Source organism: Eptatretus burgeri, chromosome 10 (assembly GCF_056783735.1).
Source record: "Eptatretus burgeri isolate ZD-2024b chromosome 10, Ebu_testis_v1, whole genome shotgun sequence".
Lineage (NCBI taxonomy): Eukaryota > Metazoa > Chordata > Myxini > Myxiniformes > Myxinidae > Eptatretus > Eptatretus burgeri.
The window spans coordinates 105,316,534-105,343,020 of record NC_140970.1 but is presented as its reverse complement, the minus strand read 5'-3'; the positions used below and the strand labels follow the sequence as shown (position 1 = coordinate 105,343,020).

Genomic DNA, 26,487 nt, shown 5'->3' with positions numbered 1-26,487 from the left:
TTGGCAACCTTGCTCGGATCTGAAGCCGCCATGTTTCTTGGCCTGCTCAACCTTACCTCGACTTGGAACAGGCCGCAACGATTTCTTCACGATAAAGTATATTTTTCACTTTCCTCACTCATATTGAATGCCCGTTTTCACCCCTTTCTGGGTGTTTGTTACTTGGCGAAATAATTTTTTTGCCAGGTATGTTGGTCTGTCGCGTTTGTCTTTATTGCTTGCAAAATCGAAGATTTTTCAAATATATTGGTCAGTCCATTTTGTTATTCTGTTGGGTAGTCAATCTATCTACCCTTATTGTCAGGTTTTCCGTCGTTATGTTGGGGTAGTCGATCGAGTCGAAAAAAAAATTGGAATTTTTTTTTTTTTTGATCTCCCCTTATTTGTTGGTCGTGGTGTCGGTCTGTCCTTGTGTGTTTGTCGGGGGGGGGGGGTTTACCCCTTGCAGTTGTTCGATTTTGATGAAATTTGGGTGGTAGGACCAGTTTATGACCTCGTTGTGCCGCGTAGGTACTGGTTGCGAACGCCCATTTGGTTGCCTAGCAACGGGACTTTGAAATTTTTGAAAAATCATAAAAAATGTATTTTTTATAAAATCAAAAATCGGGCCACGAGCGACTGTGGGCAGTACATTCAGCCATATTGTCAAAAATTTCCAGCCGGATCCTATGAAAACTGTTGGAGAAAATAGACTTTGAATGAACCCTGGTCGAAAACAATAAAAAAACGAAGTTTGTTATATCTCAGAGACTATGAGTCATATATACATGAAACTGGTATGGTAGGTTCATGGTATGTCCTAGTTATGTGTGAGAAAGAACCGTTGCTATGGACGCTTTTGTTGGCTAGTAACGGCTGAAAAACGACTAAATTTGACTTGATCGACTACCCATGTCCGCCTACCGGCTTGTCTGTCTGTCTGTCTGTCTGTCTGTCTGTTTGTCACCTACAGGTCACAATTCGAAACTGATCATGAAAACTTACCAAATTGTAGAGGTAGTCTCAACTGAGAAGCCTATTGCTTTTGAGGTCAAAGGTCAAAGGTCATCTTCAGCTCAAATTTTTTTAAATCCTCATTTTTCATCCGATTGACTTGAAATTTGAACAAGATTTGCATATTGCGTCACTTAATTGGGAAACCAACTATTTTTGAGATCAAAAGGTCAAAGATCAACTCAAGGTCAAACTTCTAAAATCGTCAATTTTCAACTGAAAAATTGTCAACTTGCATCCCATTAACTTGAAAGTTGAGCAGGTTTTGCATAGTCCATCACTAAATTGGGGAAGAAACTATTTTTGAGGTCAAAAGGTCAAAGGTCAACTCAGGGTCAAGCTTCTAAAATCATCAATTTCAACAATAATCAATTTTCATCCGATTGACCTGAAATTTGATTAAGATTGTGAATATTAATCTTAACAAAATGGTCAGTTTGATGTATCCATGGCAACCTTTGGAGAGGGGGACGGATTTTGCAAGTATCATGCTCTGCACGACGTCTTTTTCTTATCTCTCTGTTTGTTTGTCTGTTTGTCACACGATTTTTGGCCACAGTTTTCAAGCGATCATTTTGAATTTGTGTTTGTGTGTGTGTACGCTAAATTTTGGTGAAGATCTGAATCCAGATCCGGATCTGACAATTTTCTATGTGTTTCTTCACCAGTGAGAGATAGCACCAAAATGTTGTATAGCATGATGTCTCAAAAATTTGTGAACAGATTTGGATGAAATTTGGTGGAGAAATTGGGTGTGTGACTATGATGAATTGATTCGATTTTGGTGAAGATCCAGATCTGAGAATTTTAAAAGTGATTCTTTTCCATCGAGAGATCGGGCTAAACTCATGTATAGCACGATATCTCAAAAAGTTGTGTACGGATTTGGATGAAACTTGGTGGACAGGTTGGGAAAGTGACCACGACAAATTTACTCGATTTTGGTGAAGATCCGAATCCAGATCTGGATATGAGAATTATTTAATTTATAAAGTGATTCTTCACCATTGAGAGATAGGGCCAAAAACGATTATATAGCATGATATTTCAAAATGTATTGGGCTCGATATGTTCTCATGGATCAGACATTATGTGGCGGAGGTATGCACTCTACCGAGTGCCCTTCTAGTTCTACTATGCGACAAACATCTTTTGCTACATTTCCAGATCTTAATTTATTTATATTCACCATCTTAAGCTCTCTTCTCATGGGGGCTATGCTCTTAGTTTTTACAAGGATAGTATATGAAGCATACATCAAAATCATCCAGCCAATTATAAAGCTGACAGCAACTTCGTCCAAGCATACCTTTCAGCTGATTCAATCCAATATATTGTTGTTGGGGGTAAACCTTGTTGGCCTGTTGCCAATCCTTACCTGTTTTTCCAGATTCCACAGCAGTCATGTTTTGTTGTCATATGTGTGAATGGGTGTAATATTTAAACTGCTTTTGATGCTCGACTGATGGCCTAATATCCATCCTGAAATTAAACAGAGCAATTCATTGCCAAACAGATCAAACGAGAAATGGATACTTTTTTATGAACTTTATATATCTTCCAAAGCCAACTGCAAACTCGGCATCCTCCATCATTTCAAGTCAGTAATTGAAACATTTGAACTATACTCAGGCCTATAAGGCCTTTGTCCATTAAGAAATGCAGTACCACTCAACCAATGAGCTGGTGCCGCCGCTCACTTATCTTTAGCTCTTGACATTATTGGTATCAACCAATATCCACCAATGAGGTACAAACCTTTTACTCTCACATAGACAGGTGAGTGGCTTCTGTTTTTGACTGCTTCTCCTCCATTCTAACTCCCTCTCCTCTACGAGCCTTGTGACTCCCCAACTCTTCCATGACACACATGTTCTTCCTGTATTTAATCCCTCAGCCCTCCTGGTTAAACTCCCGAAATCCAGGCATACTGCAACCTCAACTCTTTTGTTCTTGTTTCTCGTTTGTGGAACTGCCTTTCTGAGGTTGTTCAATTGGACTTTTCCCTCCATGACTTCGTTCGAGGTACACCACTAGCTCATGTTATCTTCCCTACCTGCAAACTTTTCAACCCCATTAATCGTCACAAAACGAACTCTTCTTAGTCTTACATGTTGCTAGATTTTTTTCCCCCTTTTTCTCCTCTTGTTTGTATCTCCATGTTTCCCCACCACCCCACTGTCAGGATGTTTCCCTTCTACCTCACTCTTCCTTGAGCCGAGATTTTGTGTACGAAGAACAACTAAGATGAATACCAGGTCGACACGCATGTGCCCAGAAGTGAACAAGGTTTTACATATAATACCAGTTGAACAGAATTATACTAACACCCTCGTTGTATGAAAAAGGAAACAAGAAGACGACAAAATAATTGTCGATACTTGCAAAATCCATAAAACAAATTTGACCTCAAAAATAATTGGTGGTTAAATTCAATGACCAAATATGCAATTCCTCTTCAAATTTCAAGCGAATCGAACGAAAATTGACAATTTTAGAAATTCGGCTTATGTTGACCTTATGGCCGATGGTGACCTCAAATATAATTGGTGTTTAAATTCAGTGACCTGGAATAGAAATCCTCTTCAAATTTCAAGTCAATGGAATGAAAATTGAGGATTTTAGAAATCTCACTGAAGTTGTTGACCTTTGGCTGTTAGGGTTAGGGTTGACAGCATGTTGACCTTTTGTTGACAGCATGTTGACCTTTTGACCTCAAAAACAATAGACTTCTTCCTTATGACAAACTCCACCATGTGGTGAAGATTCGTGAAGATTGGCTTAAAATCGTGATCTGTAGATAATAAACAGACAGACAGACAGACAGACAGACAAAATCGACTGACCCATATACATGAAAAATCTTAGATTTTTCAAGTAACAAACTCATTCTCAGTATCATTGCCCTTCACTGATCTTATAATGTCATCCTCTGGTACTGCTTCATCATCTGGTTCACAATTAATGCATCGATTGAAAATTAGTTACAGTTGCCTCCACTATCCACGACGTCATTAATTCGATCACGTGTTGATGAGAGAGAATAAGAGAAATAAAATATTAAAGTGCCTGCAGTGACTGCTGCCCTGACAATAAAATTCAGAGATTGCGAAGGAACACATTGTGTGAACCTTTCCTTTAGTGGGTGTGCTTGATTGGGATAGGTTAAAGGTCATCTCGTTAATTTGGGTGAATTGTATACATAATAAATGAAGACTTAGTTTTCCATTACCGACATTGTTGTGGCCCGCATTTTAAACAGTGCAGTAAGTTGGAATCCCCTGCCCCACCCCACCCCACATGAACCCCATATTTATACAAATTAACTGTTTCCTATCACTCCTCAAAATGGGGACCGTAACTCCGTCTGTGATTCATTTGTGTGGTTTATTAGGTGTGGTCAACTTGTTGGGTGTGGTCGTTTGAGGGTGACCTGTGGGTGGTTTCCACCGCTGAACGACTTCACCATGGTGACCGACACAATGTTACATATTCCATCCATCCATCAGGACCATACTCTGCACAGCGCGTTGGTGCTGCCGAAGCAGTCTCCTTGGCTATTGGACACAATCCTGGATGGGTCGCCACTCCGACGCAGGATACCAGCAAACTGGTCCTAATTTTGCCGACCTCGGAAGGACGACAGGCAAAGTCAACCCCACCTTGTATTAATTCAACAGCCGAGTGGGTTTATGAACTCAGGATCCGAGGATTCCAAGCCCACCACCCTAACCATTAAGCCAGCACCAGGCATGCATGCTACATATTCCTCCACCACAATGCTCCACATAAAGGTAAGCTAAGTATAATATGTGAACTATTTCTTCTCCCTTGAAAACATGAAGTGCTTGTTTTATAGCTCAGGGCTTCATCAATTGCCATGCATCAGGATTTATTTAATGCTCGACCACATATTTCCAAATCACTCAACATACACAGTCAACTGCGGAGCAAAGTACTCAGATACAGTTCCCTGGCAATACAAGACGACTGATAATGAAGCTACCATTATTATTACTACATCTCATTTGGGCCTTAATTTTGCATTCAGGTAAGGATTGCTTTAATATCTATACTAGCATAACCAGCGCTCTGCGCGACATGTTGGGGTGGGTGTGTTTGAGAAAGGAACTGATGCAGAGTATCAGTAGTAATTTCACTTTAATGCAGTAAGTGGAATACGATTTCACTGTTTCAGAACCATTTTATTTACTTTTTTTTTGTACCATGCACCTCATATGGTCTTTGAGATAATGTAAGCCGAATATCACGTTACTCGAGCGCAGAACAAAGCCGAAGATAGCGCGACATGAAACCACAAACTCGGAAATAATATATAAGATGTCTATATTTATATACAGTATATATATATATATATATATATCTTCTTCTTTCGGCTGCTCCCCTTTTGGGTCGCCACAGCGGATCATCCGTATGATCCGCATAGTCATTTGGCACATGTTTTACGCCGGATGCCCTTCCTGACGCAACCCTGGTCGCCTCTTACCACACAGGGATATGGTACACCTATTTTAACCGGGGTATACACCGGCCCAGTATACTGGTACTCATTTCGCCAACCTCGGAAGGATGACAGGCTGAGTAAACCCCCTGGTGTATTAATTCAGTGGCCCAACGGGGCTTGAACTCAGGACCTTTTGGATACCAAGCTGCTGCCCTTACCACTGCGCCAACACCAGGCATATGCATATATATATATATATATATATATATATATATGTATATGTATATGTATATGTATATGTATATGTATATGTATATGTATATGTGTATGTATATGTATATGTATATGTGTATGTATATGTATGTATATATATATATATATATATATATATATATATATATATATATATATATATATATATACAAAATTGGACATAACATATTGTTTTGTGACTATTTTCACTCTCAGAGCCCCTTTTGAAAATTTAAACACCCAGGTGGCCTGGGTTTGATTCCCGATGTGGACACCACACTAGCAGGAGTTACGACCACAAATGTAATGAGTGACTTGAGTAAACATCCAATGGCAAGCAATCGAAAGGTGTCCCAAAGTTTGCTCAATCAGATATATGCATATATATTACTGACCTCTGAAGGATGACAGGCAGAGTCAACGTATATGTGTGTGTATATAGATATAGAGTATATGTATGTAGTTTGAGCATTGATGGGTGATTGGGTGCATGTGTACGGAGTGCTGTTGGTGGGGGTCTCACCAAGGGAGGTTGTGTGGTTGATGTGTGTTTTTAACCAAGACCATTCCCCCTCTCCTGAGGAGAATACTAAGGATTCGTCACTGCTTAGGTGTCATTTCCCTGGTCTCTGTTTCTGCTCTGACTGAGGCGAGTGATCTCACCGTGAAGGATGCAGTCTACGCCACGTTCGAGTCTGTGGTTGATCAGTGTCCCAGACGAGATACACTTCTAGTTTTGGGGGATTTCAATGAATCGAATGGAACTGATAGGGATGGCTATAAGATATGTGTTGTTCCCCATGGGTCTGCAATTATGAACCAGAATACAACTAAGTTCCTTGATTTTGCAAGAAGTCATGGACTGAGGGTGGCTGGTTTATGGTTTCAGCGCCCACAAGCTCATCGCTGGAATTGGTGTTCCAACGCTGGTGGTGTGGCAAAGGAGATTGACCATGTGCTCATTGATGGTCGCTGGAAGATGATCCAGAACTGCAGGGTCTACCAGAGTGCTCAGTTCCTCAATACGGACCACCGGCTTGTTGTAGCAACTCTTAAGTTGCAGCTCAAATCCAGGAGAATAGTACCATCCCAACCTAGGCTGGATATTGGCAAGCTCAAGGATGAGAGGAGAGATGAGGAGTTTGTGAACAGGCTGAGTGGAGATTTGTGGGGTCTGGATGCTTTGGGAGATCCTGAAGAGTTGTGGATTGCTTTAAAGACCACCATCCTTGATGTTGCCAGTAGATGTCTTGGAACTCACCGTTGGGCGAAGAACACTTTTGTCTCTCAAGGGACACTGGATACCATTGACCAGAGTCACAGGGCCAGGCTGAATGGCAGAGCTGAGCTGTTCAGGGAGTTGAGGCGTAAAACTGTACGTGCACTAAGGGTGGACAAGGCGGCCTATGTGCGAGGAATCTGTGATGGGGTCGACCATCAGCTGTGGTCAAGTGATTCTCGCCCTGCTTACAGGGGAATTCATGCATTGCGTTTCTCCAAGCCCATCCTTCAGTGCACTGCAGTTAGAGCAGAGGGTAGTAGGTTCTTGACGGAGGAGTCTGAAGTGAAGGCCCGCTGAGCCGGTTACTTTGAGTGGTTGTACCAGGCTGATCCACCGGCTATCGAGTTGGACGTCAGTGGTGTTACAATCCCGATTGCTGTCCTTCTAATCAACTGTGGTGCACCTTCGTTTGTGGAAACACAGGCTGCGGTGAACCGGTTGAAATGGTGTAAAGCTCCAGGGATCTATGGCATCCATGCCGAACTTCTCAAGGCTGGTGGAAATGCTGTACTCGTGTCGTTGCATGCAGTTCTTTGCTCTGCCTGGAACACAGGCATCATCCCAACTGACAGAGGGGCCTTGTCCCTCTGGAAAGGGAAGGGTGATCGCCAAACCTGCAACAACTACCGAGGGGTGACGCTGCTCTCAGTGCCGGGCAAGGTCTTTGCTTGGATAATTATTGATAGGGTTTTCCACCATCTGCTTGAGCACCAGTGCCCAGAGCAGTCAGGCTTTACACCAAAGAGGTCACTGATTGACCGTATCCTTTCTTTTCGAGTCCTCACCGAACGCAGATGAGAGTTTCGGCAGGAGCTTCTTGCCGCCTATGTTGATCTCTATAAGTCGTTTGATTCAGTGAATTGGGATGCCCTCTGGAGGATTCTTGGTCTTCATGGGGTGCTACCAGAACTGATCTATGTGATGTCTGAACTCTACTCTGATATTGTGAGTGCTGTGAGATGTGGTGGTACCATCTCTAACATATTTCCAGTTGTTACTGGAGTTTGTCAGGGGTGTGTACTGGCCGCCACACTGTACAGCACTTGTGTGGACTGTATTCTGTGGAGGATGTTCGAGAGATCAAGCTGCGTTGCATCATTTGGGAATGTCAAAATCTCTGACCTTGATTTCGCAGATTATGCAGTCATCTTTGCGTGGACTCGAGACATCCTTTTGGGGCCCTCGAGGTGCTGATTGAGGAGTCGGAGCCACTGAGATTACGGGTTTCCTGGGTCAAAACTAAGATCCAGGCTTTCAATGACATCTTGGATGCTGCTATCTTGTCTGTACCTGTTTGTGGCGAGGATGTTGAGGTCATGGAGAGATTCACTTACCTTGGCAGTGATATTCATGTCTCTTCTGGCTGTGAGCCAGAGGTCAGTAGACATCTGGGTCGGGCCTGGGGAGTCATGGATTCACTGGATCATGGAGTGTGGCGCTGCTGGTACCTGTGCGGGAGGACGAAAGTCAGTCTTCAGGTCCTTGGTGCTTCCAGTCTTGCTCTATGGATGTGAGACTTGGACTCTGACCAGGGATCTGAGATGGCGACTTAATTCCTTTGGTTTCAGGTCTCTTCGGAGAATCCTTGGCTATCGCTGGTCGGACTTTTTGTCGAACGAGCGGTTTTTGAGAGAGACTCTAATGCGATTTGTTACCTGCATAGTCCGTGACCGTCACCTGCAGCTGTTTGGACATGTGGCTCGTTTTCCTGATGCTGATCCTGCTCACCAGATTCTCTCAGCGAGGGAGCCTCATGAGTGGAGGATGCCAATGGGCCGACCATGTGCCTCGTGGTTGCAGCAGGTTGATCGGCATCTGAAGGAGATGGGGATGGGCCTGGCATCTGCCTGTGGGATGGCCAGACGGAGGCCTCTAGAGTACCGATGGAAAGTGAACGCATCGACGCGCTGTGCCGGCGCATGCTCCCATACCTGACCTGACCTGGCCTTGTTATTAAAGTTGTGGATACTGTCGATTATAGGTTTGGAATTATCAATGACCCAGATATTTTAAAACCAGAATAAAACGTCACCTCTTCATGGTAATTTTAAAAACATTTATAATGAGTTTCATCACCCCTGTAATACCACCTGACGATGGTTTGAAACTGCATTCCCTTCTTGTGATGATGAACCTCATCCTATGTGGGATGTTGTTCATTTTTGGGATCCAGTAAATGAATGGTAATTTATGGTGTTTGTCTGGTACGAATGGTCTTCTCGCTTTACAGGTATTTTTATGGTGTTGTATCGTCTATTATATTACAATTTTATAAACCTTTAAAAACATTCTTCTCCAGAACAGCTTGACAGATTGAGGGGAAACTTCACCCGCATGTTCTCCAAGCCTTGAAGATTCCAGAGTGTTCATAAATAATTAATAGATCACACGATGTGGCAGCCATATTGGATTGAATGAAAATCTTTTTAAAACACATTTTTCCTGAACCACTTCATCAATAGACATGAAACGTCAAAGTTATGATTTATTGGTCACAGGGAATATATGTTTTAAATTTTAACATTTTGAATTTGAGTTCAGGGATTGAAATCAAACCTGGTGCGTGCATGTATAAATAATAATAATAAAAATAATGTGGGCGCAGGCATATCTAGTGACGTCACGATGTCAGAGTGCCCTTCTAGTTTTTGCCGCAAACACTCCCCTGCACTCACTGATGAACCTCTGAAAGTTTGACGAAGATCCGTTTCGCCATCTCTGAGAAAAATGATAACACGCACACAGACAGACAAACGGCTCTCTTGTAGTACAGATTGTCCATGTGAAAAAGATGGAAATTTTACATCCACTGGCAATTCATAATAATTAATCAAAGCTCGAGAATGATGACAAAAATCCACTAATGTTGCCACATTAGAAAATTTGATACTGTTGTTTTTCCAATTTTTATTTTCTTGACTAATACGTATATTCCCCTTTGTAAGTGAATTCCAAAAGTTAATTTTAAGTCCGTCTGTTTTTATTTTATCGTTTTTATTTGGGCTTGTGTGTGCTCATTCACAAAAAGCAACAATCCAAATCGGCCCCTTACAAGAAGATTATTTGTTTTTTCGAATCTGTTGACTTGTCATCGTCTTTTTCTGTATTTTAAATTCGCACATGTAGTTCACAGAGTTCACTTTGCTTGCTACTAAAGATTCACTCCCCCCCCCCACCCCTCTCTCTCCACAGTGACTCCAGAAGAGTTATTGAAACACTTTCAGTGCAACACAACTGAACCTGCCAACAAACTCTGTGTGCCTCAAGCTGGGGGAGCATCTTGCGAGTGAGTCAAATCACCACATTGCTGCTTGTCAAGCAAGACTGGTTATTCAACATTATATTGCGTCTTTCTCTCCAAAAATAAAAGGCAGTTCATGTCACTATAAACTGCACACGGAACACATTCCTTGTTGTGGAGCAAACAAATGCTTAACATTGTTCCATCAATGTGCATTCATGTAATTTGTTGAGTGTTATTTCATGTTATCAGTCATTTTAATTTGTCAACATCCCACAGTAACAGATGGACCAAAAAAAACCACTCTCTAATTGCATCTAAGGGTTATTATGCTACCTTTGAGCACAAGACAACAAATATGCATTATTAACTCCATCCAATGTCATTTTCAGATGCGAACAAGGAAACACGGCAGTGAATCTTACATGCGACATAGATGAGTGTGCTGGAAATAAACACAACTGTAATGAGAACGCGATCTGTGAAAACACCAAAGCAAGTTTCACTTGCAGTTGCAAACAAGGCTACACAGGTAACAAGGTAGCAAAACGATAGTCCAAAACGTTTTGTCAACAAACACAAAATGTTCAACTGCACTTCGTAATAAATATTTAAACTACTTTTTTCACAAACAAAACCATTGAGAAAAATATTCTCAATTATCTATTTTGCAGCATTATGGGCCACATTGGCCCGAAAGAGGATAGATGAGATGACATGACGAATTATTTATTTTGTGTGTGATCCTCTGATTATTTGTGTTATCACATCACCAATTTACAAGGTGGCTCTTAAAGTCGTACCCCATTGGGATTTTAATTAACACAAGGAAAAATCATAATAAATGTTTAAATACAGTGGCCTGCAAAAGTGTTCACCCCCCAACCAATAATGCCACATTTCGAAGATTTAAGAATTATGGAGAAACTATTTTTCAAATGAACTTTTTTGTTCATAGATGAAGAGCTCAAACAAAACACTGCTATAGTTGAAGGAGGTTGCATGTCAGGAATACCTACAAAAAACATGTACAAATCAAAATTCACGAGTTGTAAAGGTATTCAGCTCCTGAGGTGAGTACTTGGAGGAAGCACCTTTTGCAGCAATAACTGCTACCAGTGTTTTTGTGTAGGTCTCTCACAGCTTTGCATAGTGAGATGGTGAAATCATTGTCCATTCTTCATGTGAAAATTGCTCTCATTCTGCTAAGTTTGATGGGGATTGTCGATGGACTGCAATCTTCAAGTCTCGCCATAAATGTTCAATTGGGTTCAAGTCAGGACTTTGACTGAGCCACTCAAGAACATTTATTTTCTTCTTATTCATCCACTCCAGTGTGGTTTTAGCTTTGTGCTTCGGATCATTGTCCTGCTGAAATGTGAATCTCCTACCAAGTTTCAGATTCATGGCTGACTCAAGCAGGTTTTCATCAAGGATTCTCCTGAACTCTGCACTGTCCATTGTCTCTTCCAAACAAGTTTGCCAATCCCTTTAAGTATTAAGACTCAATATGAGATTTTGCAAACTCAATATGAGATTTTCGATGTGTCTTTTTCAGTAATGGCTTCTTTCTTGCTACCTGTCCATAGAGACCAGCTTTGTAAAGGGAACGGGATATTATTGATTGATGAACACTGACCTCCATCTCTGACATAGAGCCTTGCAGATCTTTCAAAGTCATTGTTGGATTTACAATAACATCCCAAACCAGTTTCCTACTTGCCCAGCTGCTGAGTTTAGATGAGCGACCTGATCTGGGTAGAGTATCTGGGTAGAGTATGGGTGGTATGATACGTCTTCCACTTGTTAATGATGTATTTCACCATACTCAAAGGGATAATGAGTGATTTTGAAATCTTCTTGTAGCCCTCTCCTGAACGGTGCTTCTCCACCACTTCATGTCTGACTTCTTTGGAAAGCTCCTTGGTCTTCGTGGTTGCCTTGTTGGTTGACCAAGTGAGTTGGACCTTAAAACTCCTTATATAACTGAGGGAGCTTAATTTTTAAGTTTAATCACTGAATACATAAAGGTGAAGCCTATTACACTTATTTTGTAACCTTTCAAACAAATAATTTGCTTCTGAAGTGATTTAGGATTAATTAGGCAAATGGTTTGAATATTCATGCAATTGAGAATCACCTGATTTTCTCTGTTAATCAAACGTATTCACATTTTATTGCATTTTTAGCTTTATCACTTTGGAATAGTTTCTGAGAACTCTATATATTAAGTTTGAATTGAAAGCATAATGAAACTAGATTGTATTCATAAAAACATACACTGTGTAGTCTTGAGGACTTGGTATGAGTCAACTCTTTTCTTTTTTAAGGTTTTTTTTTTTTCTTTGATCCAATATAGCTGCCAGACCACATGACCGATGATGTCATCTTTACAAAACCATATTTCCCATTGGTAGTTACACAATTAGTTAAATTTTGAATTGATCAGTTAAGCTGTTTCTCCCATGAAGATTTTTGAAGATTTTCCCACGTGATGCATGATGGTCATTTTAATGAAAATCCTGTTCAATTTTCATGTCAATCAGTTGAAAATTGATAATTTGAGAAATTCTAGCCTATGTTGACCTTTTGGCATATGTTGACCTCAAAAATAGTTGATGGTTCAATTCAGTGACCTGAAATGCAAATTCTCTTCAAATTTCAAGTCAATCGGATGAAAATTGACAATTTTAGAAATCCAGTCTATGGTTGACCTGTTGGCCAATGTTGACGTCAAAAATAATTGGTGGTTGAATTCAGTGAGATGATATGAAAATGCTGTACAAATTTTGAGTCAATCGGATGAAAATTGAGAATTTTAGAAATTTATCTGATGTGATGCCTGGTGTAAGCATAATGGTTAGGGTGGTGGGCTTGGGATCCTGGGATCCTGAGTTCAAAACCCCCTTGGCTGTTGAATTAATACCAGGTGGGGTTCACTATGCCTGTCATCCTTCTGAGGTTGGCAAAATGAGTTCCTGCTTGCTGGTATCCTGTGTTGGAGTGGTGACCTGTCCAGGATTGTACTCATTAGCCAAGGAGACTGCTTAGGCAGCACCAACACTCTGCACTCTGCATGGTCCCAGTGGATGGATGGATCTGATGTTGACCTTCCGTTGAATGAAGAGACCTACAATACAATTGCAATACATGGTGCAATTCCTAATTCTGTGAATTGATTTCATAATTGCTGGTTGGTTTCGTCATTCTTTCTATCTCTGCATCATGGTTATGTAACTTTTTTCTACCCTTAATTAACAGATCAACCCATGTCACGAGGTCTATAGCTCCAGTGATTGATTATATATCAATCAATCAATGCAAGTTATCAGTAACCAATGGTGTACCTTGCAGTGATATAACTGATTATACTGGTTTTAAATTATAGTGCTGTTCCAAAAGTGCAGACTCTACGAGACTTATATGACAAAGGTTTCTCAATTTTTAATTCCAAAACAAAACTTGATATTAAACTGAACGTCGGATGACAGATGGGCTGCCAAAATTGATCAAGCACAAAACGAGGTTGTATAAAAATTATTTCATAAACCTTCAACTGATAACGAATCTAAATTCAAACAATTTCAAAACAAATTGAATCTGTTGACTCGACAAGTAAAACAAAATCATCACAAAGAGAAGCCATCCCAGTACAACTCAATACCAAAGGAACCTCGTCGATTATAATCAACCCATTAGTTATAACTGAAAGAAACATGAAGGTTCAAATACCGGAACGAATTGTCATGGGGTAAAAGAAACAATGAACACAAAAAATCTTGTGTCGCCAGTGTTCTCAATGAGTGCTTATTTTTATGAACTGAGTCTGAAAGTAATTAGCTCAGTTACAGTATACAACCTCCCCTAGTTACCAACTGTTCCCCATGTTTATGTATGTGACAACAAACCTGGTAAACAGGTGTGTGAAAATAACACATGCAAACATTATCATGAGTATCACTTGTCCATCACTACTATACAGGTCAAAGCACACTGGTAATTCAAAGCAAGGTTGCACATTATCACATTAATTAACAGAAGTAATTAAACAAGAGTAGCATGGTTATCATTGAAGTCACAGGGCGATCTTTTAGGAGTCTTTCTCGGGACTCCCAGCTCTGCGAACTCTCCCATAGTGAGAGTGGTCCACGCCGCTCGGCTTTGACTTGACATTTCACAGCAGTGTGGGTTGGCGGGCTGCAAAACTTGACAGTTCCCCTGGACCACACTTTGGCTGCAGACCGTTCATTTGGGAACAAAAGCTTGACAACATGGTTAAGAGATACAAAATTTCTCCAAACAGTTTAAACAACACCAAATGTAACGTTGTTTAATTAATTTCCAACCTGTCTCATCACCATTCCGAATTCCAATAACATTTTAAATCTTTGCATTGTCCATTTCTTTTCCACTTCCCTCTCACTTATACAGCAAAATGCTGTATATCCCATCACACTTACTCTGACCATTTATGCACTTGATGTCTTCCCTTCCCCTCACGCTGCATTCCGTTCCCCTCATGCTTCCTTCCATTCCCCTCACACTGCCTTTTATTCCTCTCACACTGCCTTCCCCTCCCCTCATGCTGCCTCCCCATTATCTTCCCTCACGTTGTCTTTCCCTTTTCCTCACGCTGTCTTCCCCTTTTCCTCACGCTGTCTTCCCCTTTTCCTCACGCTGTCTTCCCCTTTCCCTCATGCTGCCTTCCTCCCCACCACTCGCACTGCCTCTCCACCACCCCCCCTCCATGTCTCCACCCCCACCCCCTTAAGCTGCCTACCCCACACTCCCTTCATGCTATCCTCATCCAAAAATCCCTCCACAATGTTACGGAGGAGTAAATCCTACATATATCCTATATAATTGGAAATGTTAAATTTTGTGTCAAAGACATGATTCTGATAATTCGGGGACAAAAGGCAACTCGAGTTTCAGTGAAGTAATTAAATGAGATGTAAGGTGCGACAAAGGATTCGTGCACAGACATCAGTTTGCGTCATGGACAGTGACATTGAGATGGATGGTCAACAGGGCTTTGAAGATGACCAATGTTGAGGGTGAATGCTTTGGTCAACAGGGGCATTACATGATGTGAACAAAGTGGGTGAAAGTTTTGTTATGAAAACGACACCATCAACCAATGTCATAAATAGATGTGGAAAAATTACAGGCCCAAACCAGGAAATGAACCCAGGTCCTCAAGCAAACCATACCAGTGCTCTACCATCTGAGCTATCTTGGTGACCCGCTGGCTGAATAACACAATTCTTCCACATATACGAGTGCCACTCCATTTCCACCACTGCTTCCGGGGCACTCACTGCCAACCATAGGAGTAGCGATGGCCTGCTCTCAGGAGGGTCTTCCCATATATATATATATATATATATATATATATATATATATATATATATATATATATATATATATATATATATATATATATATATATATATATATAGATGTGTGTGTAAATACATATATATATATATATATATATATATATATTGATGTGAATATATGTATACATACATACATACATATATATATCCTGGTGTTGGTGTAATGGTTAGGGTAGCGGCTTGGGATCCAAAAGGTCCTGAGTTCAAGCCCCGTGACCGCTTGAATTAATACACACCAGGAGGTTGACTCAGCCTGTAATCCTTCCGAGGTCGGCGAAGTGAGGACCAGTGTACTGGGCCTGGTGTATGCCCCGGTTAGAATAGGTGTACCATATCCCTGTGTCGTAAGAGGCGACCAGGGTTGCGTCAGGAAGGGCATCCGGCGTAAAACATGTGCCAAATCATTATGCGGATCATAACAGATGATCCGCTGTGGCGACCCCTAACGGGAGCAGCCGAAGTAAGAAGAAGAAGATATATATATATATATATATATATATATATATATTTAAGGATTTCAGAATCCAGTCGTATGAATGCATCCACACATCCAGGTCCTCAAACAGTTATTTCCTTGGGTGCATGTTTAGATTAGCCCCATCCCCATGTCTAATGGGATCTTAAATGTGATGCGTTGAGAAGGGTAAAGGATAGATCCCCTCTCTTATGGGGAGCTTTTTTATTTACGACAGACACGTTTACACACATTTATTTCACGAGCTCTGAAGCCCGCCCCCATTCTTCCTCAGCAACAATCTTTCGTGAGCTCTGACGCCCACCTTTTTGAGAGCGCACGGGTCATCATGGTAACCGTGCGCATGTGTGGCGGGGTAAGCTTGGGGCGGACTGCACTGGCGGAGACGGCCCGGAGATATAAAAACGAGTGAGAGGTACGTTCTGAAGAGAAAAGCGTGAGGAGAGAAAAGTGGGAGGGAGAAAAAGCGAGAGGAAAAAGAAAAAGCTAAAGGGGAGAGAAGCTAGCAAGAAGTGGATGTCTGAGCAGCGCCGCCAACAAGTGAGGCACGGGTCAGTCACCAACAACACCAGGGTCTAAACCCGCAACGGACGATCTCGGTGCCCTCCAGACATCGACTGGCATTCAAGGCTGTTCGCGAGAGGGTGCACGGCAAAGCTGGGTGCTGGCGATGGACGTGACATGCACGCACGTTTTTCAGGACGTTTCAGGTTCATGGATGACTTTCTGATGAGCGAGACGATTCTATCACCCCCCTCCCCCTGAATGATCTGTTGGGTACCCATGTCTGTGTTTAGCTGTAAGTCGACCCCCCGATAAGCATCTGCTCTTTGGCTCTTTCCTGGCATTTTGATTGATTTTGCTTTGAAATTCATTCCTTATTGACCTCAGAAAATAATGTTCTTTTTATTTATTTATTTTATTATTAATAAATTATTTGTCGATTTCCAACCTGTCCATGTTTGTCCGTTCCTTCAATTGGTCGAGCATTGTTCGAACCGAGATAGACTGGGAGGTAATTACCACAGATTTGACCAAAAATAGTCGGCATGCACCAGCGGTTAAAATGCTCGGCCGCCCTAATTAAAATCTAATCAGATAATATTGATGCTTTGCCGAGGGCACGCTCCCCTCTCAGGTAACCACGTGACCTCTAGTTAAACGGAATAATTAGACGGTGGATACTGGAACTCGTGGTTGATTGGGTGGCGTTCGTGGTTTTAAAACAACCCACCGTACCACAACTTTAATTGTGAGCGGTGGGCCCAGGTCCGGCTCTACCGAGGACAACTGGGGGTTAATCCCCCTGAGTGACAAGCTGGTGTCTCGGTACACGTCATCGCAACAATATATATATATATATATATATATATATATATATATATATATATATATATATATATATATATATATATATATATATTGTTGCGGTTCTGCAAAACCGCATGTCTCTAAGGCAATGGCACCCAACATACAGTGACCCCAGGCAGTTATTTCGTTTGTCTTCGTGCAGTCAGACTTTCCCCTCATGTCAAGTGGGTTTACGGGACGAACTGTGTTGCGTGGGTCTTACAGCTTGGTCTAATTATATCTCTATCTTCTTTTCAGATTTCCATTCCAACCCTTTCCTTTTAGCCATGGTACAAATCAAATCAAGGAAGCAAGCAAACACACGGTATTAATAACAAGTACCGGCGCAGCCTCCCATGAAAGAATCACAATGGATACTGTGCAGTACGCGCATGGCGTGTCCTTTCATTCAAATCTGCGTGCCAATTTCCAATGGCATCTCACCTTGCTCACCAAAAACTCACCACCTCGACCACCAACACCTCCCGCACATGGGAGGGGGGGGGAAGTTATTTGATTTCTTCTCAGAAACGACACCCAATTCCAATGAAACTTGACCACAACCTTCATCAGCCACGATGTACCGAAGGTTGTTCACACCATTAAAAACTGGGGTTTAAGGAGATCTAAGGGAGGGTTGCCCCCCCCCCCCAAAATATTTATTTGCTTTCTTCTCCGAAACTACGCACACAATTGCTCTGAAACTTGATGACAACTTTTATCACGTGTGATGTTCCAAAGTTTTTCCGCGGCATTAAAAAAAATCGAGGTCAAAGGAATTCTTGGGGGGGGGGAGATTGGGTTGCCCCCCAAAATATGCATTTGCTTTCTTCTCCAAACCCACAAACACAATTTAGATGAAACTTGACCACAACCTTTATCATCCGTGATGTACCAACGTTTGTTCACGGCATTAAAAAATGAATCCAGAGGTATTTACTTGCTTCTCCGTTACATATTTTGTGGGTCAGCCATGCCTCCCAGTGGATCCCTGGTTATCTTATCCAGCCGCTACCAGGGGAGTGCCCAGGGGTATTGCCCCTATGCTTTTAAATTCACATACTGTATTATGTGAAGTAAATAAACATTAGAATCGGCTTGGTTGTGAAATACCTGCGTCCGTAATTAATTAGTCAGGAGAAACTTGAATCTGAACACAAGCAACTGCATTTGGTAACTGACAGAGGGAGGGGAATGGGTGGGGTGGGAGTCAGGAGGGAGTGTGGTATGGGGAATGGGTGGGTGTGGGAGGAGGAAGGGGCGGGGTGGGAGGAGGCAGGGGAAGAGGTGGGGTGGGAGGAGGAAGGGGTGGGGTAGGAGTCCGGAGGGACTTGGGTGGTAGGAGGAGAGGGTGCGGTGAGAGGAGGAACCCGGTGTTGTCCGGAAATGCCATGTACCCTTGATAGTATAATATAGAGAGCAGTTCCATGTTGTCTGTCTTTTTCCATTTGTCACTTCCCATCCACAGGCAATGGCACTTGCTGCAAAATTGAAAAATGCCACAAAGAGCAATGTGATATGAATCCCTGCCATCATGGTGGTGCCTGTGTCGGTATTGAAAGTGAGAACAGCCCTGAATGTCAATACAGGTGTGATTGCCTTGCAATTTATGAGGGACAGGATTGCGAACTTGGAGCTGTACGTGTAAAGGTTGCCTTCAAGCAAGGTAATGTCATGCAATGATCATGAATATGTGTTCTCACACACACACAACACACATGCACCCACGCGTGCATACACACACACACACACACACACACACACACACACACACACACACACACACACACACACACACAGGATTTTGGGAGTGGCAAGCAAAGTGCAAGATTGAGACTAAAGGAAGGGTTGTGATGGAAAGGTGGAGTGGTGAGGGGATGGTTTGTTGCGGATATTATGAGCTCCTGATGGACTCAGTCCGAAACGGGGGCTTATGGATTTGGTCTCGATTCTCTTGTATGTGCGTGCATGCGTCTGCAACAATATTTCGGACATTATGGACCTATTTTATTCGTGTGTGTGTTACAAAGACAACATATGATGGTATACATATGCACACAATTTTGTTTCGCGATACGATCAAAGATGGCTGTCTGGCGGCCATTTTTTTTTAACCCGGTGTCAAACACGTCCTCAACCATTCCTCAGATATGCATTTAATGATTTTGTTCAAACTTTGCACACAGATAAGGAATGAATGGCACACATAAGGACGTAATTTTTTTTTCGAGATCAGATCCAAGATGGTCGACTGGCAGCCATTTTGTTACTTAAATGTGTTCCCAACCATTTCACAGACATGCATTGTCCAATTTTGTTCAAATTTGGTACAAGCATGGTACACGATGGCATACACGTGCTGCTCACTTTATTTTGCGATCTGTTCAAATATGGCCGACTGGTGGGCATTGTAGTTTTACATAAATATAATATGGGCTCGCCCTTTCACTCCACACAGCAAAACTACTAAAACAATGGAGGCTAGGATATTTTATGTCTATTTTATTTGTTCCATAGTATGTCCAATTTGATTTATGTGGAGTTGTGAAACAAAACACCATCTGTTATCAACACCACTTCATACAGTATGGAGCATTTAACTCACAATTTGTAATGAAGGTAGTATAATTTCTCCAAAACAAGTTTTATGGAATATCTACAAGATAAATTCCAGAATGGATTTGGGTCATTTGCAATAATTCCAAGTATAATTTTTTTGCAAGTATCATTTTTGCATTATCAGTTAATAAGCCTGGTGTTGACTTAATCGTTAATGGGGCTGGCTTACGATCTTAAGGTCCTGAGTTTGAGCCCCAATTATCTGCTTGCATAACACTGGGTGGGGTCGACTCAACTTGTCATCCTTCCGAGGTCAGCGAAATGAGTGTACTGTTGATAGAGGGCACCGCATCTGTGGCACAGCTGCACCACCAGAAGATGAGGCAACCAGCAGCCACAGGCTACATGTGATAGCTTTAGTAGTTAATGAAAGTATGTCTTGTTATTCTCTGAGAAAGCTATTCGTTTCTGGTGATGTTAATTTGTCCTTTTCTGGGCAAAGTTTTTGTGTGAAATTTAATTCATACTAGACGACCCGTTAACCAGTTTGGTTCCCGTTGTGACAGCGGTTGATGAAAAACAAATCATTTCAAGGAAAAAAAAAAGATAGCTCCAGCGAACTATACTTCTGAGGTTGTTTGCATTGATCAAATTCTCCCGAAGAGTACTTGACTGAATCGGGAATTGATTTTTTTTAATCATTTTTTTCGTTTCCCGATTTGAATGAACCTTGGTACTGCACACCACAAGCGAATAGTGAGTAAGGTGGCCCTAAAATTTTTGCGCTATTGTGTACTGTTTTGGCTGTATTTCGGGAACATGCATGCATACCTACACACATGCATATATATATATATATATATATATATATATATATATATATATATATATATATATATATATATATATGATGAGAATTTTAGTAATATATAGATGGTTGGATGAGAAATCTATGTTGACCAGTGAGACTTGAGAAATCTGCAAATGTTCTCAATACGTCATCATTGTGCTATCATCGGAAATAAGTTCATTCATTGGGAATTATGTATCTCGCATGAATAATTGTATGTATCAATGATTGATGCCAAGGATCCTCTGGTGTTTTTGATGTCTCTTATTTAGGGATAACAAATCCTCCAAAAGTGGGATTTGCAATGAGCATAATATTCACCAACGAAGTGTATCCTGTAACACAGAATGATCAAATATTACTTGAGAAAAAGGTAAGATTTCACTGCTGATCCTGCTCTCATCCGATTAGTTGTGGTTTAAACATGTGAATTGACTTCACCTTCTGTGATTTTAATAAAAACTTGCAAAAAAAATTAATTATTAATAATTATATTCCCACATTGCATTTTCAGATACAAGATAAATTATCTACTGTGTGCAAATTTGATGACTTTTTTGCTATGAACGAACCTACATTTAGGTGAGTAATTACTTCATCACTTTCTTAATGTATCAGTGGTAAATATTGTGAAATGTACCCTTGCTATATTTAGAAATTAATATTTATTCTGCTTTTTGTGTATAGTGACAGCAATGGTCAACCCAAGGTTTCTTTCAAAGCTTTTTACAATTACACCACCAACAACATTGATGAAATATACAATGGTACAATGAAAAAAGCAATTGAAGAAAAATTTATGAGTCCCCAACGCAACACTAAAAACGTGGAGCAATTAGTTGAAATTCAACAGATAAATGGTGAGTTGCTCCACATATCACTGGAGGTTTTTATAATTGCTGAGTGTCTGGACAAACTGCACAGATGCATGCTCGCAGAGATCTGCAAACAAATACCTTTTTTTCTTCTTGCCACACTCTTTCAGCAACGAAGTTGAATGACTTCTTTAAATGTGACACGACCTACACAGGATATGATATTCAGACAAATGGCACAGCAATTTACTGCATCTCTCCATGCGAAAGCAATCGCAACTATTGCAATAGTGGAAACTGTTCACACACTCCAACTGGGCCAAAATGCAGGTACGTTCATTTTTTTTTTAATAGTTCTCCACAGTTTCTCTACTTTATATCTTTTTTTACTTTGTCTATCTCTAAATTCTCTTTGAAGACCTGTTTCCTTTCTCATTTTTAATCTTGCAATAAATATTACCATATGTTGTTGCTGTCGCCTCCACAACCTTATCCTGTTCTTTTCATACAGAGTCAATGCTCTTGGGAGAGCGAGAACCCAGAACGAATCAGGATGCAACATAACAAAAGGAACAGCAGAAAGAGAAGGGGGAAATGACAACAGTAGGGCCGAGGGACAAAATAAACGGAGACGGACAACAGGGGATACGTGGGAATGCATGGGGTGGATAAGATGGGTGCAGAAGCAAATTTGGCGAGGGAGAGGGGTGGTTTAATGGGTGTAGAAAAGATCATGGCTTTGGATAGGGATGATCTGAAATGGTGGGGAAAACTGTCTTGAAGACCTGGAGGGAGCAGAATGAGATTGAAGAAAATGTAGAAGTTTCTTCCACAGGTCGACAGAAGAGGAACAAACGAGTGGTGGTGAGCAGTGATTCTGGATTTCGGTAGTTTCATCAGAAGATGGTTGATGGTGGACTGTGTGCGCATTCCAGAAAATTGGGTGGGTGAAGTGCGGTTGGGGCGGGGGGGGGGGGAAGAGGAGAGGGTGCAAGATCAGAAAGGAGGTGATAAAAGGCAGAGAAACCACCGACCTGTCTGCGATGGCAAAGTGTTAGACCCGTACACTCAGCTGCATTGTGGGAGATGCCAATAATCTTCTCCTTTTGCTGATCCACATTCACCATACACCTTCACGATTTTTCCTTCAATGTCTCCTTTTCCTAATCTTACCCAATCTTTATCAAGAAAAAATATAAATAAAAAAATGATCTCTTAAAATGTTTCAACTTCCTCTTTCACACGTGTGGTTCTCTGTGCTGTTTCATAATTCACTACTCTTTTTCTTCTTCTGCAAAAGACTGTTTTCAATTTGACCTTTCCTCCATCCCATGTCTAAAACGTCCCACTGTTCCAACGTTCCTTTTCGCCATTCGTTTAATTCTCCATTATTGCATCCCTCACGTGATGTCTTTAATTTCATCTCTGACTTAAAAAAATTTAAATCCCAGTTTGCAATGCATGCTCATGTTCCATCAATCATCCTTTTTTTTTCAACTTCAGTGACAATTCACCCCACCTCCTTAAATCTACCTCCTCCTGACTCCTCACCTGTTATACCCTCTCCTTACCCCTCTCATCTTGCTCCTCATCCTACCTCTGCTCTTGGCACCTCTAAACTGTCTTGTGCTTCACTATCAGCTCCTCCTCTGGTGTCCCAAACTGTGTGCTGTTCTAACATCTGTGGGCTCCATCCTGACCTAACAGATATCTCACTCTCTCATTAATTACACTCCTCAACATCTCAAACATGCTCCTCCCACACTTCCCAAACCCTCAAATCTTGTACCTCCCCATGCCTGCTACCTTCTTCACCATACCACTAAGAAGTCTCATCCCTCCCCTCTCCCCACCACTCCCATCAAACTCCTTCACCTTGGCTGTGCCTGCTCTCATCATCTCCCCTCCCTCTCAAAGCTCTCCTCTCACCCCTCCCTCTTAAAGCAACATTCACACTTTTCCCCCTCCAAGCTTACATCACCTTTCTCAAAAACTCCCTCCTCACCCTTCTTCCTCAACTCTCACCCTTCTCCCTCAACTCTCCCCTCTCAACCTTCTCCATCCAAACTTCCCCCTCACACCCCCTTCCCAAAGTCTCCACCCCTCACATACACAAGGTGCCTCATTCCCCCACCCTCTCTCTTCCATTTCATCACTCCACCTCTTCCAATCTTCAACTGCCCTCTGACACCTCGCATACTACTCCCCACTGTGCCACAACCCATCACCACCGACACTTCTCGCTTCCTCATCCGGCCCTCTCCCCTAGCTCTTCTGCAATACCCCACACTGTCAACAACTCTCCCTACCTCTCACCAACGCCCTCCTTCCTCATCCTACCCTTACCCTCTCCTCCTCTGCACCCAAAGCCTCAACCTCTCCCTCTTTCTTAACAGTGCAGACCTCAAACATCTGGGGCCTTCGCTCTAACCTGACAGATCTTTCCATGCAGGTTGCCACTAACAAACCAGACATAGTCTGCTTAACAGAAACTTTCCTCCTTCGATACATTTCTGACTCCGTAGTTACTCCCTCCTCCGGTATCACAGACCTGAGCCCCGTCGTCCTGACAGCGGAGTTGCTCTCTTCATCAAAGACTCTATTCCTCACTCTCCATGCACTGCCCTCCCTCCCCCACACCCCTAGGAATACCTCTGGCTACGGTTTCCCCTCCACTCCGACCTCATGTTTATATGTGTGTTATACCATCAACCAAACAGTGATGACTCCATTTACATCTCGCTCTCTGAGAACATGGACCAACTTCTATCTTCTCATCCCAACTCTCTCTTCCTCATATGTGGTGACTTCAACTGTCATCATGCCAGTTGGCTGGGAGTGGGTACATCCCTCACCTGCCTTGGTACTTCAGCAAAAGACATCTGTGACTCATTGGAACTGACACAATCTGTGAACTTCCCACCCCAGATCTCAACCAATGGTACTCCATCTCTTCTGGATCTGATCGTGACCAATTTTCCTGAAACTATCTGTTCTTTCTCTGCTCCAATCAGTTCACCTGACCACATGCTTGCCAAAGTAGACATCTGTCTGGTTGCCATTACAGAACCACCTCAGTGCCGTCGAGTCTGGCATTTCACTCAGGCTGACTGGCAGGTATTTCATACAGGTATCATACTTCTAGACTGGTCTCCCATCTCGACTTTCACAGACATCAACTCATCCTGGGAATTCTTTCAAGGAAATCTGCTCTCTCTCATGCACAGATTGATCCCATCTTGTTTTCATTTGTCACACCTTTCCTCCCACACTGAAGCTTGTGGTGAGGCAGTTGTCCTGAAAAAATTTGCTTTCACCTTATGGAAGGTAAATCCAACTGAAGGCAATCTCAGTTCTTCCACAAACCTCGGAACAAGTGTGTGTCTACCCTCAGGAAAGCCAGGAAACAACATCTTTCTAATCTCAAGTCTGAACTCTCAAACCTGTCTCCCTCCTCCAAATCCTGGTGGTGTCAAGTTAAGTCTGTTTCTGGTACATGTTCCCCCTGCATCCCTCCCGTGCCTCAAATGGCCGCACAGCTGACAATGCACGTGAAAAGGCTGAATGCCGAAACTCGGTGTTTGCTTCAAAATTTTGTGTCCCAAACCCATCGCTTTCTGTACCCACCTTACCCAATCACACCCAACTTTTCCTAGACTCTGTGTCCTTTTCTCCCAACAAGGTGGAGACCTTGCTGTCAAACCTCGACTCAGATTCTGAAACCGGTCCAGATGGCATCAGCCCACATGTCCAATAAACATGTTATCCTGCTCTTTCTTACCCTCTCTCTCTCTGTTCTATTCACCCTCTCATTTGCTCAAGATCATCTTCTTTCTGCTTGGAAATCGACAAACATTACCGCTCTGCATAAAAAGTGCGAAAAGAGATCCCTGCAAATACAGACCAATCGGCCTTCTCCCAATCGGCAAGGTTATGGAATTCATCATCACTTCCGACATTAAATCCTTCCTCTTCTCCAATGGCTTGATTTCTGAACATCATTTTGGTTTCAGACAGGTCACTCTACCCTGCACTTGCTGCTCCTGCTCTCCCAACAATGGATGGAGGTCCTCAATGCAAGACATGATATCAGAGCCATCTCCCTCAACATATCACATGCTTTCAATATGGTCTGGCACCCTGCTCTGCTCACCAAATTCTCTTCCTTTGGTATCCCAGGCCATCTCTATTCATGGCTCGCAGACTTCCTCTCCTGTCGCAGTCAACGTGTAGCCCTAAATGGAGTTCTTTCATCCCCCCCTTCCTGTCCAGGCTGGAGTTCCTCAAGGTAGAGTTCTGGGCCCTGTTCTTTTTCTGGTTTTCATCAATGATATCTCCGACTCTCTGGAAAATCCTCTTTATCTCTTTGCTGATGACTCCACCCTCTGCCGTACCATCTGTCATCCCTCAGGTCAACAAGCAACAGCCTCTTCACTCTCTGGAGATCATCACAAGCTGGTCCAACATGTGGATTATATCTTTTAATGTTGACAAATCTCACTCTCACTCTGTCTCTTCCAAAGGACTGTCAGGAAAGCGAAAAGAAAAAAAAACAAGTTACAACCAGCAGAATAACACACGTGACCAACCAATATACTTTAAAAATCCTCGATTTTTCACAAGTAACAAACAAATAGACAGAAAAACGGATGGAATCAACCAATATGCTTTCAATAATCTTCAATCTTAACAAGTAACAAACAAGAAAAAGAGCAATCAGAGATTGCAGACCCTCGCCAGGACTTGTTTTGTGTTGTGCGTTGTGTGGTGTATTTTGTGTGGCGTTTGTGCACTGGTGTGTTA

The 26,487-nt window shown here is 42.1% G+C and overlaps 1 protein-coding gene across 1 annotated transcript in view; it reads left to right on the top strand.

Annotated features, from left to right (window-relative positions):
* The first annotated feature begins 4,740 nt into the window (after positions 1–4,740).
* LOC147019366 (uncharacterized) overlaps positions 4,741–26,487 on the top strand; it is a 46,649-nt gene continuing 24,902 nt past the window's right edge. Inside the window, exons 1-8 of the mRNA XM_085899821.1 lie at positions 4,741–4,787; positions 10,185–10,278; positions 10,626–10,765; positions 18,929–19,126; positions 21,142–21,242; positions 21,384–21,451; positions 21,557–21,729; positions 21,855–22,014. Coding sequence (XP_085755947.1) covers positions 18,979–19,126; positions 21,142–21,242; positions 21,384–21,451; positions 21,557–21,729; positions 21,855–22,014 — 650 coding nt within the window. The 5' untranslated portion in view covers positions 4,741–4,787; positions 10,185–10,278; positions 10,626–10,765; positions 18,929–18,978. The remainder of the gene's footprint in view (positions 4,788–10,184; positions 10,279–10,625; positions 10,766–18,928; positions 19,127–21,141; positions 21,243–21,383; positions 21,452–21,556; positions 21,730–21,854; positions 22,015–26,487) is intronic.